At 44.1% G+C, this 14,398-nt stretch overlaps 2 protein-coding genes across 4 annotated transcripts; one reads left to right on the top strand and one right to left on the bottom strand.

Annotated features, from left to right (window-relative positions):
- Nucleotides 1-121: 121 nt before the first annotated feature.
- Nucleotides 122-7,184, top strand: LOC124194210 (Fanconi anemia group M protein homolog). Its single transcript, XM_046588273.1, has 7 exons — nt 122-699; nt 761-1,159; nt 1,220-4,868; nt 4,929-5,803; nt 5,914-6,162; nt 6,239-6,431; nt 6,773-7,184. The coding sequence occupies exons 1-7, from the start codon at nt 300-302 to the stop codon at nt 6,861-6,863; spliced, it is 5,856 nt and encodes a 1,951-aa protein (XP_046444229.1). The 5' UTR covers nt 122-299; the 3' UTR covers nt 6,864-7,184.
- A 2,576-nt stretch (nt 7,185-9,760) lies between these two features.
- Nucleotides 9,761-13,899, bottom strand: LOC124194209. 3 transcript variants are annotated; one of them, XM_046588271.1, is made up of 5 exons: nt 13,766-13,899; nt 13,472-13,572; nt 13,089-13,270; nt 12,214-12,279; nt 11,957-12,142 (listed from the first exon to the last, which is right to left on the bottom strand). In XM_046588271.1, exons 1-4 carry the CDS (start codon nt 13,777-13,779, stop codon nt 12,226-12,228), a joined length of 351 nt encoding a protein of 116 aa, XP_046444227.1. In that variant the 5' UTR covers nt 13,780-13,899; the 3' UTR covers nt 11,957-12,142; nt 12,214-12,225. The 3 variants fall into 3 exon arrangements, with proteins under 3 accessions (XP_046444228.1, XP_046444227.1, XP_046444226.1); XM_046588272.1 differs by lacking the exons at nt 11,957-12,142; nt 12,214-12,279 and adding an exon at nt 9,761-10,175; XM_046588270.1 differs by having other exon boundaries at nt 11,957-12,279.
- Between the last annotated feature and the right edge of the window lie 499 nt (nt 13,900-14,398).

Genomic DNA, 14,398 nt, shown 5'->3' with positions numbered 1-14,398 from the left:
TGTACTTAAAAATGTTTCTCTATATCTAGTATACTATCAAGTATATTTTTTGCTTTTTGTTCTAATTTTTTATATTGCTTTTTTAGTTGTAAAGTTCTCTAAAAGAGGGCTTCCCTGCAGCAGACGAAGATTGAAAAGATTCATTTTCAAAATCAAATTGATAACTCGTATCAGCTATTTTTCTACGAAAAATCCAGTTCCAGATTAAAACGTTTTCATTAAAAAAAAAACAATCGAAGAAACAAATGTTATTCGAGTGATGGTGTTTTGATGTGTAGTTACTATTGACTCGATTGAAAATGAGTAAAAAACAACAGACGTTATTTCAGTCATGGCAAAATGGTCCTAAACCAACAGATCCTAATTTGCCAAGAAAAGCAATATCAAATAAAGCTTCAGCGACACTTGACAGTGATGAAGACGATGATTTATTGCGACAGGCCCTCGAAGAAAGTCTCAGAGAATATGAGTCAAATAACAATAAAAATGTGGTGTCATCGAAATCTTCAGCATCTTCAACATCTGGCTACTCAACTGAAACCACTGCAGGAACTCTTGAAGAACACTTGCCAGGATTTGATATGGGAGCAGGTGACACCTGGTTTTATCCCACAAACAAACCAGTAAGGAAATATCAAAGAGATATTGTCGAAACTTGTTTGTTTCACAATACTTTGGTTACTATACCGACTGGATTAGGTTAGTTACAGATTTTATTAATATATCTTTTTAAGAATCTACTTCACACATTTTTATTTAGGGAAAACTTTAATAGCTGCTGTTGTGATGTACAATTTTTTCCGATGGTATCCCAGAGGCAAAATTATTTTTATGGCTCCCACAAAACCACTGGTTGCTCAGCAAATCCAGGCCTGTTATGAGATTATGGGACTCCCCTTAGATTCTACTAGTGAGATGACTGGAGCAATGAGTCCAGCTGATCGGAAAACACAATGGAGAGAGAAAAGAGTGTTTTTCCTTACGCCACAAATTCTTACCAACGATATCAGTCGTGCTGCTTTTCCAGCCAGTGAAATCAAATGCTTAGTTCTCGACGAGGCCCACAAAGCATTAGGGAACTACGCTTACGTTCAGGTAGTTCAAGAACTGTGCAACCACGGAGCTGTTTTCCGGATTTTAGCCTTAAGTGCTACACCAGGTAACTTTTTCTGAAATGTTTTTTGTTCAATGTATAATTCATCCCTATTTTATTCTTAAGGGAGCGACCTGAAAGCTATTCAACAAGTAATTGTGAATTTACGCATCGCAAAATTGGAAGTGCGTAATGAAGAATCGCCTGATATAGTGCCTTACGCTCATGCTAGAACAATGGATAAAGTGGTGGTACCTCTTGGACCTGAGATCACTCAAGTCCGTGATACGTTTCTTAACATATTTAGCGTGTGTGCTCGACGATTGATAGAATCAGGCGTTTTTTTCTCTAAAGACATTGGTTCTCTATCTAAGTACATGCTGCTACAAGCACGTGATAAGTTCCGGCAAAATCCGCCCGACAACTTTTCTCGCAGTCGATCGGGAATAATGGAAGGAGATTTCGCTCTCTGTATCACTTTGACTCACGCCTTAGAGCTTCTCCTGCAGCATGGCATCCGTGGATTCTACAACTTCTTGGCTGGAAAGACAGATGCAGCTGATGGTGAAACTGGCCACAATCGAACTCGAACAGAATTGGAAAAAGTGACCGGATTCCTCGAAATGATGAGCGATCTTAAATCCAAATTTGGCAACGACTGTCAGATAGGCTCTGCCGTCAGTCACCCAAAGTTGACAAGGCTAAAAGAAATTGTACTCGAACATTTCCAAAAAGCAGAAAAGGAGGGCAGTCCAACACGTGTGATGATCTTTAGTCAATATCGTGACTCAGTTAACGAGATCGTGTCACTTCTTGAAGAATACGCTCCTCTCATTAAAGCCATGTCCTTTGTCGGACACGGTAACAGCTCGGGTGGCGTTAAAACTAAAGGATTCACTCAAGCCGATCAGATTCGCGTCATCAAGCAGTTCAGTGAAGGCGACTATAACACTCTGGTGGCAACGTGTGTCGGCGAAGAAGGACTGGACATTGGCGACGTCGATATGATCATCTGCTATGACGTTCACAAATCCCCTGTGCGCCTGGTCCAGCGATGCGGCCGTGCCGGTAGGCAGCGTGACGGAAGAATTTTCATGTTAATGACGGAAGGCAAGGAAGAGCATAAATACAATCAGTGCATGGCTCAAAATAAGAATCTGCTCAAGAACATCGTCGGAAATCCCAAATTGAAAGAGTTTCTATTGAAGCAAGAACCCCGTTTGATTCCAAGACATTTGTCGCCGCGCTGTCACGAAATGCCCATGCATATCGCAGCCTTCCCGCCTCCGACGAGCCGTCCACAAAAGACCAGCGTTCCGTCCGTTAGCAGCAGCAACTCCACCATCACCAGTCGAAGACCCCGGACAACCAAGTGCTACTATCTATCGGACACGGAGACGGATTATTGGGCACGCAACTTTCAAACCAATCAACTTGTGCCGGTTCTACCCGAATCCAATGCGGCTGGTTCTAGCTACGACGTGATAAATGACGAACCAACGCTCAATCTGAATAAGTGGTCGCTATGGCAGCACTCACTTCAGCCTTCTCTCACCGTCGGCCATTCGACACTAACGAAAAACTATGTCAACATTCTCGAGTACATCCAATCGCGACGAGACGATCGAGATGACAATTGCCAGCAGCGGGATAAGACGGATGTAGGAGAATTTGACGGCGACGTCATTTCATCTTCCATAGAGCCTCCCTTGGATATTAGGTGCGACGTTATCTCCCCGGACGACGTCAAAAAGAACTTCTCGCGGGATTCAAGAGCTCCAGATTCGTCAATGAGCCACTCTGGACTCTACAGCCAAGACTTTCTCAATTTATTTCAAAGAATGTCCACGAAAATCGATTGCCCACATATTCCTAGCCCGCCGCCATTTTGTTTCGACGTGTCGCCAGACAGGTTAAGGCCGAGTCCATCTTCATCTTCCAAGTCATTCCATCAGCTTGTAGCTGGAGAGCCGACTACTCCAGTCGTGTTGCAATCGTCGTTCGTCCATATTCTGCCCATCGGCTTGACATCAGATCGATCGCAGGGGAAAGCCGGACAGACAAACACTTCAATTAGTGACATAACAACCGCACGGCTGCCTTTCAAGTCTTCTTCTACTCCTTTGCCGGTTGCAACTGCCTCATCGTCCGATGCCACTAATTCCGTTTGGAAGCGGGATAGCCTTTGCCATTATGACGCGAAACTGGACATGAATTCATCAAGCGTAGCCCAGACGCCACCAAAATCTGAATTAGAATCCTCTACTTGCTTTCTGGATCCGTCACCTATACTATCTCAGCGCCGCAAGAAGGGACCAGTCAAACGGTCGTTAGAGTGGGGAGCCACTTCCACACCAGCACCGTCCAAACGGCTTAAAATGGATGTGAATTCTCCTATTTTGCGACGAAATCAAGAAGAGAATACTCCGTGCTGTAATCGGGAACAAGATGGTGGTGCAGCGGATGTTCAACCGTTGCATGACGCAGATCAAAGTATTTTATCCGTCACTCAGATGGTGCATATACTGGAAACGTATGATGGCCCTGCAAACGAAACCAAAAAGGTGAAGAACGTTCAGCCGAATTTCGAGCTGGAAGTAGATTTTCTCGACAGCTCTGACAGTTCATCTTCTTTGCCCAGCTCTCCAAAGGCTGCTAAAAAGGAGACTTTTACTACTGCTTACGTAACACCACCCAGGAGAAACGCAGGGCCTTCCCATTTGTCGGAATCACCCGTTTTCGATTTCTTGGAAAATACCCCCTCTCCATCGCCGGTTCGGCCCAAGTCGAGATCCCCAATCCGGAAAGAGAAGACACCGGACTTTAAGGTGGTCCCAAAAAGAGAAGTTCCAGTGGCCGTCAAGGCGGACTTCTCACTTAATTTCCCCGACAGTTGGGACGATGATGATGTAATTGCGCCGTCTCCCATTCCCGAGCCGGCCCAATCTAAACTAAAGTTCCAACAGCCAGTGAAATCCGTCGCACCACCTATCCGGCAGCCAGTGAAGTCCATCGCAGCACCTATCCAACAGCTTTCACTAAATAAATCAGCAGCCGTCGACTTGAAATCTGCCTGGGACGAAGGTTTCGAGTTAAATTTCAGTGACTTGGAAGACATGGAATTGGTGGAGAAAGATCACACGGACAAAAAGACGCTAACGAAGACGGAATCACCCCCTTCAAATCAAGGCATTCCAGTTTCTAAGGATAAGGTGAAGCAAAAGAGTCCTTTGGAAATCCACCCGGCAGTGACGGTTCAAGATTCCAGCGGCATCCGAAGAGAAATGGAAGACATTTTTGGCCCAGACTCGGACGAGAGTTCGATACAGTTTGTAGAGAAAGCGGAACCTGCCAGGCAGGCCACGCCGCCGATTTTTACCATTGAATCCGATGAAGACATGATTGGAGCCACTCCGCCGAAGCCAGTCAATATTTCAGAATTTACTCCGCTGCGACCCATTGCGGCTCAAGCTGCCCACCAGCTAGTGACGAGCGACGAAGACTCTCCACTGGTTTGCCGGAAGCTGAGGACAAAGCGAAACCCGCTAATGACGCAGTCTACTCCTATTGCTCAGAAACAACAAGATCCAACTGCCCGTGGGAAGGCTTTGGCCAAGCCGGCCAGAAAAGCCGCTTGTTCCTTCTTCGACGATGAAGCAGAACTCTCACTGGTCGAGGGTTCGTGTTCCGCCGACGAACTCGAAGAAACGAATAACGGAGACCGTTACGAAGGCAGCTTCGTCGACGACTTGGGAACTCAGGCCGTCAATGAAACGTAAGTAGCTTTAAAAAAAATAGATTAATAACGCAAATCTAAATTCGATTGGTTTGAAAGGATGCGAGCGGTGTATATGGAGAGCGTCAAGAGCCCCGTGGCGCGACAGGGTTTCATCTTCCGCCAACCAGCCAAACAGATGAATCGTAGCGAAATATTTTCGCAAGCCGTCGTCGATCAGAATTCTGAATACGCGTTCGACTCCTTTTGTGTTGACAGCGATGGCGATGTCGAAAATCTGGAAAATACTCACTGGGACGAACCCCGCATGACGCAACTGCCACCTCGGGCGGCTCGGACCCGAGCACAACAGATTCAAGCCAATCGACCACAGATACCAGCCAATAGAGTGCAAACCACTTCGGCCAATGTCCGGCGACGCAAAAGGATCGTTTATGCCAATTCTTCCTCGGACGAAAGCGAAGATGTCGCCCCTCCTCCGAAGAAATCAATCAAATCCGAGGAGTCGGTTGTTCCACAGAGGAGCGCAATCAGACCAACATCAGCCCTGAATAAATTAGCCTCAACTCGAGTTGAGCCTACAACGAAGCTGGGTGTCAAAGTGGAAGCTGTTCATCGGCCTGTTAACCCGACTAGTATGGTGCCAGCTAGCGATCGAGCCGTACTTCCACCGATGCCCAGCAGCAGTGCAGTCAAACATTTGATGACTGATAGCTGTAGTAGCAGTGGTAGTAGTGCCTCTAGTAGTAGAGCTGCTAGTTGTAGCAGCAGCGCCACGAGTAGCACTGTCTCCAATGCGACGCCATTATCGCCTCCTCGAACGTTGCTCATCAGTTCAAGGCAGGTGGCAACCACTACTCAAGTCATCTCCTGCCTGCAAGTCAAGCACCGATGCCTTACTCACGTCTGTTCCTTCGATGTGGCCGACTTTGTTCTCAGCTCTCAACTTGGCGTCATCCGTAAATTACATTCGGGTAAGTTGGAAGTGCAGAGAGAAACTAGTCAGACTTTTTTGGGGGGGCTCTAGCCTCGGCCCACCAATTCCCAAGTTGCCTTATTAACGACTATTTAATATTCCATTCAGAATTCACCAACGGGTCGAGCCGCTGCCGACTGCAGGAGCAGGTTCGCCGTTTGGCGCTTTTGTACGATAAGCCGTATTTGATTGTGGAGGCGGATCGGACAGCGTCGAGGGATCCGCGGTTCAAAGGCGACTCGTGCCCAGCACTCGATGCTTCATCTGTCATCTTCAAGCCTAATACGCCGTATTTTCTGCAAACGCTGGCCGCACTAGCTCAGACGGATCTATCCGTCTTGTACAGCGAGTCACAAGGTAAACTGTTACGTTTTTTCAATTTCCAGAAGCGCCGAAAATAGCGTTTGACTTTCCCGTCTTTTGACACTGATAGAACACACGGCCCGCCTGCTGAACGATTTGGGTCGTCAGGAAACACTCCGAGGATTGTCTCTTCCAAGAATGGAAAAGCTGAACCCAAAACAAGACGGAATTTCAAAATTTTTGCAACGCATCCCCGAGATCAACCCGGCTGTGTCACTACTTATGGCCTTTCAGTTTAAGTCTCTTCGCGAGATTCTATGCAGGTTTGAAGCTCAAAGGATACTACTACTCTCAACGCCTATACTCCCCCCCCCCCCGTTGTGTAACTCTCTGTTATGCACACACTCTTTCACCAGCTTCTGCTTCGTTCGCTTTCTATTGCGGATTCTGAAATTTTTCCAATAACATGGAAATTTTTCTCTTGCTTTCTTAGCTCTTCCTTTCTTCTTCTTTTCTTTCCTCCTCCCTGAAAGCTACGGAATAGGAATGCGTGCCTTCCTTTTGTTGTCTTAAACTTCCTTGATCTTATCGGCTCATCATTTCCTTTGCTTTCACTTTGTTAAATTCAAATATGGTTTTTTTTGTTTGTTTTTGTTGTTTTCAGTTCCGTCGAAATACTCTCCCAGCGATGCAAAATCTCCCCCGGCAAAGCCAGGAATATCGTCCAAGCCTTTCGCGTTAATCACGCGCCATGAGTGGTTATCTTGAGTTTTGGCTTCAATAGCAAAAAGCCACCAATAACAATTTGCACATGATGAATTATTGCTGTGATAAATTATATTACGCGATCAACTTTTGGCTTACATATGTGGATGATATGTGTTGGTGAACGCGTTTAGATTTATAATGTGCTTTTTAAGTGAAACCCCGAATTTTTAGAGAAAAAAGTAAAATCGATTAACCATATTATTATTTTTTTTTTTTACTTATTTTCTTTTTGTTTCATCCTGAACGAAGATAAATCTTATTGGGTACACCTTGTAAATAGAATTTCAATACATGCACCTTATTATTTTGTTATGGTTATATTTTTTTTTTGTAAACAATAGTTCGCTCGTTGAGTTACAAGACTTTCATTACACAAAGTTCTGAAACGGCATTAACATTTAAAAATGAAAAAATCAATAGTCTGCATAATGAAATTGCACCCAATTAGAATAATTGTTACACTGGCGTACATTTTCTGGCGCTCTGCTCAAGAAGAAAGCCCACGACAATAAGACGACGTGTAAGCGACAGAATTTTGAAAGATGTGAAATGCAATCTTCTTTCCAGTTCGCGTACGAAATGCAGTCTGAAACAATCGCCACCACATTCACATGTGAAGCGTTATTATTTAGACCGGAAAGAAGCCCGCGTGCCATCCGTCGGCGAATTTCCTTGACGATGACACTAAGACATAACAAATTGTGCGCTAGACGCTAGCGCGCTAGCTGGATATGGCCCGCTTCTAAACTAGAGATTACGTTTCTGAAAATGTACAAGGAAATTGTGAACATCGTGAAGTAAATAGAGAAAATAAGAATAGATTTCGGTTGGTGATCGATCCACGCAAAAAAAAGCTAGCTCTTGATTCGGTTACTTTTTCTTATCGTTATTAGGAGCTCGTAAGTAACCAACGCTAGACTGTCACGTACACCACTTGCCCAAGACATAGGACTCGAGTCCCGGAGGCTCAAGTCACTCGTCCCGTTCTCGGAGGCGACACATCGACCGTCAACTTGGCGGAATCAAGTGCACGATGGAAGGCACTCGTCCGCCACTCATTTGAAACCCGTCCAGCTAGCCTACGCGTTCCCTGCTCCCCAATACGTTTAATAAACTTATTTCAAACCTTGAATGTAAAGATAATTCAAGATAATTCAACTATTTCACCAATTTGATTTTGATATCAACGGTGAAAGATGGCTGTTTGGAAAAATAACTCGTTGATGGGACGATCGGATTGATCTTGTGTCATCACGGTCGGCCGACGCGGTTTCTCAAATCTTAACTACGATTCTAAGAAGAACGCAATACACAGCACGATGGGTAGTAAAAAAGCAGGGCGACTCATTTGACGTAACAAGATCCTCTCCATGAGTTGAGACAGCTGTCGTTTGGTTGGTGCTCAGACAAATCAATTTTTATAATTATTATTATCTTTCTTTCATTTCCCGTTTGGTCCGGCCCCCCTCCAGGAAACTGGTTCCCCTACGCAGTTTGAACGGTCAGTGCTATACTATACACCCATATATATAATAGTTATTTTTATACGATATGTATTGAGGGCAGTGGCACTGAAAATGGCGGCCGACAGCCGTCGTATGCAGCAGGACAAGAAAAGGGAGTGTGCCTGGGTACCGATCGTACCAGTAGATATAGTCGAGTGCGATTGGTGTTTCTCCAAATAAAGACGAGCAGGAGAACCACACAGCAGAGATCAGGACGACGTCCCGTCCAGTATAAATATACACTCTCGCCAGCTGAATAGGCAATATCGACATTTCATACCGGTATTAAACCTCCATAGTGTCCGATGATTGGATTTGCGGCGGCCGCCGCCGCCCGGAATCAAGTCAATGGAGAAATCTGACAGAAGAGTAGTAGCGTCATTTTTTTCTCTCTCTCTCTTCTCTCTTTTCTCCCGAAACGAAATCAACGTGTACACATCACGCGGTCCTATATAGAGAATTTCCCACTCGGTCTGGCGACTGACAAAACACACGGGTGGAAATGGGAGGGGGTGGTGATGCCATTGGCAGAGCGAGCCAATATCTGTTGGCGATGGAAGAGTGAAAGGAAAAGAAAAGAAAGGCGCGTCGGAGGAAGAAGAAGAAGAAAAAAGAGAAAGGAAGTCCGACTTTTGGTCCTATAGATGCTGCTCAAGCTTATATGTGTGTGTGGTGGTACAGTGAAGTACGATATACGTATATGTGAATACCTCGTGACCGGGTCGGAGGGTGTAATTGGTTTCTTTCAGTCGGCAATATCCTCGAGGCTTCTGTCTCATGGACGAGTAGGTGGACGGAATCTCCGCGTCACATTCGCTTTTCTCTCTTCACCATCCGCTCCGTCTGCCTCGTATAACTCGTGATTCTCAACGTCTCAATGGGAACCTTTGATGCCCAGTCTCATTTTGTGTGTGTATGTGTGTTTTGGTTCTCTACGGTAGGAATCAACGGCCAATACCCACCAGCCATTCCTTCCATATCCCCCCCAAAAAAAACATACATGTATATTGCGTCACGCAAAACCTGCATTTAATGTACAAAATATGGAAATCATAAAATTCGAGCCAAGTTTATACGTGATAGCCAGCAACCTAGCACGCGTTTTATTATCTTGCCGTGAACAAGAGGGGATCTTTAAAGTTAAATTCCGGAGAAAATTGAATTGCACTTTGCAGTGATCAGGAATACGTACAAAAGGATTCAGCAAGGTCTAAAGAGACAGAGAGTAAGAGCGTGGGACGCGGTAATAATAAGGAGAAACCACTAATTGGATGTCATTTATTCACGAACTAATCCACTGCGCACACAATGGCCCCAGCAGCTCTCTCTCGTTCTTTGCGTTCTTTACTCGCTATAGAGAGAGAGAGAGAGAGAGAGCTAGGAAGTGGATCAAAGAGCACGCCAGAGAGAGAGAAAGAGAGAGATGCAGGTATGTTTATCAAATAAACAAAACTCTATTTGTAGGAAAAGTGATTATAGGGCCCTGGCTATGTGAAAAATAAGCAGAGCGGAGAGAAGCAGCAGCAGCCATCCATAAGGAAACGTTATTATTAAGAAATGAAACAAAAGCTCAAGTGGAAAGCAACAGATAACATGGGCCAAAATCTGTTGACTGCTTTTCTTTTTTCGTTTCTTCTTCTTCTTCCAGCAACAGCAGCGGCAGGCAGACCCCTGAAGTAGCTAGATACAACAGCAGCAAGAGAGGCTTATAAAAAAGTTGAAGGGGATTTTTCTTGAACACTAATGCATCATGAAGATTCCCCCATCGTGAATTCTCCACCGTTACATTAACGCCTGCATTATCAATGAGATCGTTTCGTCAGTGATTATAGAGTTCAGGACCGAGTACGGCAACTCGATGAGCGTATTATATATGAACGGATCTATCTATAAAAGAAATAAGGTCTAAAACATAGCTCAATGCAGCGTACATCTAGCATAAGTTGGAAGTTGGGAGGCATTAGGGTCCGCAGCGGCGGCCGACTCACTCTAAAAAAAAAGGAACCTAATGCTCGTTACCAATTGATACACACTCACAGCGGAATGATTTATTTGGGGGCCGCCCCTGCCCAGCTCAATGGGGGATTCAAGAAGACGGCACAGAGCGTTTTCGCTGTGTGTGTCTCATAGACAAAAGAGAAAGAAGCAAAACTCGAGAGAACGAATCGAGCGAGCGATATTACGAAAATCTTGAGAAGCGGGCGGCGTTTTCACCGAGGCAAATATAACAGCGTCCATACGTATACATACGTCAAAAAGGGAAAAAAAAATATGACAGCTGTATATAAGGATTGAGAGTGCCCGAAAGAAAAGCTGTAAAGTGTTCGTGTGTTTTTTTTTTTTTTCTTTTCCGAGAGATGAAAAATTCAAGATGGGACAGGGTATAGATTCGAAGCCCCGGCCGTGATCTGGTATGCTGCGCATGAATTTTTGAAGGGCGCGCCATATATTCTTATACACCTTTTTTTCTTTTTCCTTTGTATATAGTATAGGCTACACAGCATCCAAGGCTTGGGCGTTATTGTGAGCTCATCTCTTGGGCTATGTGTCCTTGTCGCCATTGTATTTGTTGGCAAGCGCCGCCGCCGCCGTCTCCGAAAATAACCCCAAAAATAAAAATAAAAAATCGCAATGTTGTGCTGCACTGATTATGAGCTTAAACGACGTACAAAGACCTTTCTTTCCCCCCCAAGGAAAGGATATATATGGTAGTCAAGGCGGCACAGTAAAGAGACTCCGGCAGACTATACACACGCTTCGCCAGTGCGAAAGGTGCGGTTCTCTTTCTCTATTCTCCGTGCGGCCAAATCGCGCTCACGCGGCGGTGTCGGCGCTGTATAGATGCGATCTTTTCTTCGGTGTTTTTATTATTATTATTCCCTTTTTTTTCTCTCTCCTTATCAGGAAAGGAAATAAGAAGCAAAAAAGGGAAACGAGTAGGCGGCGGCTTCGTGTCAGGTTCTGGCTTGGAAATCATCCGAGACGTGCCCGAGATTAAATGACGGGACTGGAGAGGGAACGAACGCCCGTGCAAGAGCAGAGCTAGCGAGAGAGCTAGAACTCTATATGGCGAGATGCGCTTTTAAAAGCAATCAATAACCACTGTGCCGCACACTCACGCATAGACGCACGCTCGAGTGTCGCGCGCGGCGCTGTCTTCTCTCCCTCGTCTCGTTTCACTTCTCTCTCTCTTATTCCCTCTATACTTTTGCTCCACTCTACTTAACTCTTCTTCGCTGTATATATCACTCTGCGCAGGGACTATAGTCTCTCGAATCAAACAGGCCGTTTCCAGGGGCGCTGCTTCCTCCTTTTCTCTTTCGGTTTGTTTGCGCGCCCATTCCTTTTCCCTTACCAAACATTTTCTTCTTTTTTTTTTCCACGCCAGTTTCTTATTATTTTTCATTCTAAAATGCAGACAGTGGATTGTAGTTGTGTAATTTTTTTAAGGAAATCGGAAACAGCCGACGAAGCGTGTCCAATATTCATTCAGCGCAGTGAATTTTCCTCCAATCTCTTCATTTTAGGATTTTTGTTTTTTAAAATAAAAAAATAAAATAGAATAGGCGAGACTCGGAATATCATCGACTGTAATCCAATTCTATTTGATCAAAAGTAGACTATAGAGCACGACGCGGATGAGCGGGCAATTCGATTCGACGGAACGGGGAGCATGCAAATTTTATGGGCCTATACACAAAATGATGAAATAATACACCAGTGTCTGGTATAAGGAAATGTTCTGCATACCCAGATCGAAACTAAAAACAAAACACAAAAAAGACAATCCCGGAGATCGAATTACCTTGCGCCCCGACCTATATATGCCTACCAGCTTGAGACGTTACGACGACTGAAATTCGTGTACAGTATAATCAGAATGATCCAACGCCTGCTGCTGTGGATATGGAATAAAAAAAAGAAAAGTATAAGAGATTCTAACGTCGTATCAAGCAGACAATTGGGAGGGGCCTGTCGAAGAAAGAGACTTGAATGGGAGGTACCCGTTGAAAAAGATGTGCTAATAGAACTGCGCCATCGGGAGTCTAGACAGATCACGGGGTTGTTACGCCAGTGGACTTTTGGGTGGGCTTATAAGGACAACCCTCCCACGCGCTTAATAGCACACAGGGTGGTGGAGAGTGCCCAAGAGCGTCCTTATCTCTCTGGGATAATGGGTTCGGAAAGAGGCTAACTGGTCAACCAATTAGACTAAGAGTGTTGTGCGGACACAACTCACACAACTCACAAGTAATAGCCTCCAGGTATTGTGTGAACCGTGGAAATCATCCGGCACGCTGAAACGTACAGACAAATGGAATAAAACAAGGATTTATAGTTACTTTCAATATAAGGGATGAGGAGGTGCCGGTGTGACGGCCAGGTCCATCTTGGTCAAAATATTCTTGTTGCACTTTGCTTCAAGTGTTTAAAGTTCAAATGTTTTCAAATGTGATGGTTTTCTACCCACAGAAAAAGTTGTGGGGTTCAAAACAAAACAAGCCTGATCTGCAGTCGTTCGACAGATGAGTTATTTAATGATATTTACTGAGAAAAACCAAAATGGAGGGAGAAAACAGCGGAAAACAGTTGCAGTCAACCGCCCAGCCCAGGAATAAATATACTCCCTGACTACGTTTCCGCGATTTAAAATCAATGCCACCAAAAACTGCCAAAAAGGAAGAATGGAGATCAGTTTTGTCCTACCTTTGTGCCTGGGAAATACAGCCAGGCATCTACAGTTGCTCCATCCATCCGATGAAGAGTAAACCCACATTCACATGGGCGTACACGAGGATTTGAAGAAAGGGGGAATAGAGAGATCCGTAACTCGATTGAAAATGCATTCGATTGCATTCCAAATTTCAATGCAATGGGATGTTTTTTATCTAAATAAAAATAGAAAATGGGTTACGAGAAAATATTGACAGAGACAGGAGAAGTTGAAAATGAGACACTGTGGAAACCCTAATTGTTAACCAATGGGAGAATGAAAGGTTTACATGTGATACACTGCATTGATGCAGGTAATGTACAGCATTGAAATATATAGTAGGTCACAGGTCAATAAAAGTAAACAAAATCATTACCCTGGAAGCGTTGATCCTGAAATTGTTGCTGATGACAGAACACCTTCACAAGAAAAACTTCATATTGTGTGGTTACGATGGATGGCTGTGTCCTCAAATCTCTGTAAAAAAGAAAAAGGTTACATAGTATACAAATAAATATAAATTGCCATACATTGACAGGGCAGTTACATGATAATTAATACTAGTCAGAAACCAATTAACATTTAACAAATTTGAAACAGGTTTAACATGGTTTAACTCTTCTGTATAAACTACCAAAATCATTCCATTCTTATTTTAAGTTTTATTTACCTGAGAAACTGCATGGAGTGGAGAAAAAGGGGAGTCACAACGGCCACATTTAATTCCAAACCAGTGATCCGTTGAGTTTTCTGTAATAAAAAATATCTGAACCTTCGTCTCTTTTTTTTGCTTTTTCGAAATGACAGCAGACGACACAAAAATATTCTAATTAACTACGCCCTTAAGATATCGATATTAAAAATATGTTGCCCCCACCTCTCCTATACCACCCTCCCATCTTGAAAGCCAAAAGGGAATTAAGTCACTATTAGAGAAAAAAAAACTATCAATATTTTCTTTATTCAATCATCCGTCAAGATTTTTCTTCTGGGCTATAAATTTGCTGGCTCCGTTTCGCCATAGCCAAGCACATATTTTATTGATTGAAAATTCGTGATAAAAATGTGTCGTCATTCGTCAGCGGAAATCCAATCGGCCATACAAGAACGAATGCTCCGTATAGAGTTGCCCGATCTTTTCAAAAGTAGCTATATGATGAACCTTATATAATAGCCCATCCCGTTGGTTTGCCACTGCTGGGTCTTAAAGGCGATTTCATCCCTATATAAACTGGGTGTCATGTCCTCATTGCGTTTCTCGCCATTCAAGCGATAATGTGTCAATATAACACTGATGCAAACA

This window comes from Daphnia pulex, chromosome 5 (genome assembly GCF_021134715.1).
Source record: "Daphnia pulex isolate KAP4 chromosome 5, ASM2113471v1".
NCBI lineage: Eukaryota > Metazoa > Arthropoda > Branchiopoda > Diplostraca > Daphniidae > Daphnia > Daphnia pulex.
Note: the sequence above shows the minus strand (reverse complement) of the source record. Positions and strands in the feature narration are given on the sequence as shown.

Bases quoted from the DNA above. Each gene is read 5' to 3' on its own strand.
- LOC124194209 (XM_046588270.1), bottom strand. The intron at 13,271-13,471 runs GTAATGATTTTG...ATTTTTATTTAG, and splicing joins TCAGGATCAACGCTTCCAGG to ATAAAAAACATCCCATTGCA. The intron at 12,280-13,088 runs GTAGGACAAAAC...CCATATCCACAG, and splicing joins TGTATTTCCCAGGCACAAAG to CAGCAGGCGTTGGATCATTC.
- LOC124194210 (XM_046588273.1), top strand. From the start codon at position 300: ATGAGTAAAAAACAACAGACGTTATTTCAGTCATGGCAAAATGGTCCT. The intron at 4,869-4,928 runs GTAAGTAGCTTT...TTGGTTTGAAAG, and splicing joins ACTCAGGCCGTCAATGAAAC to GATGCGAGCGGTGTATATGG. The intron at 5,804-5,913 runs GTAAGTTGGAAG...TATTCCATTCAG, and splicing joins CATCCGTAAATTACATTCGG to AATTCACCAACGGGTCGAGC.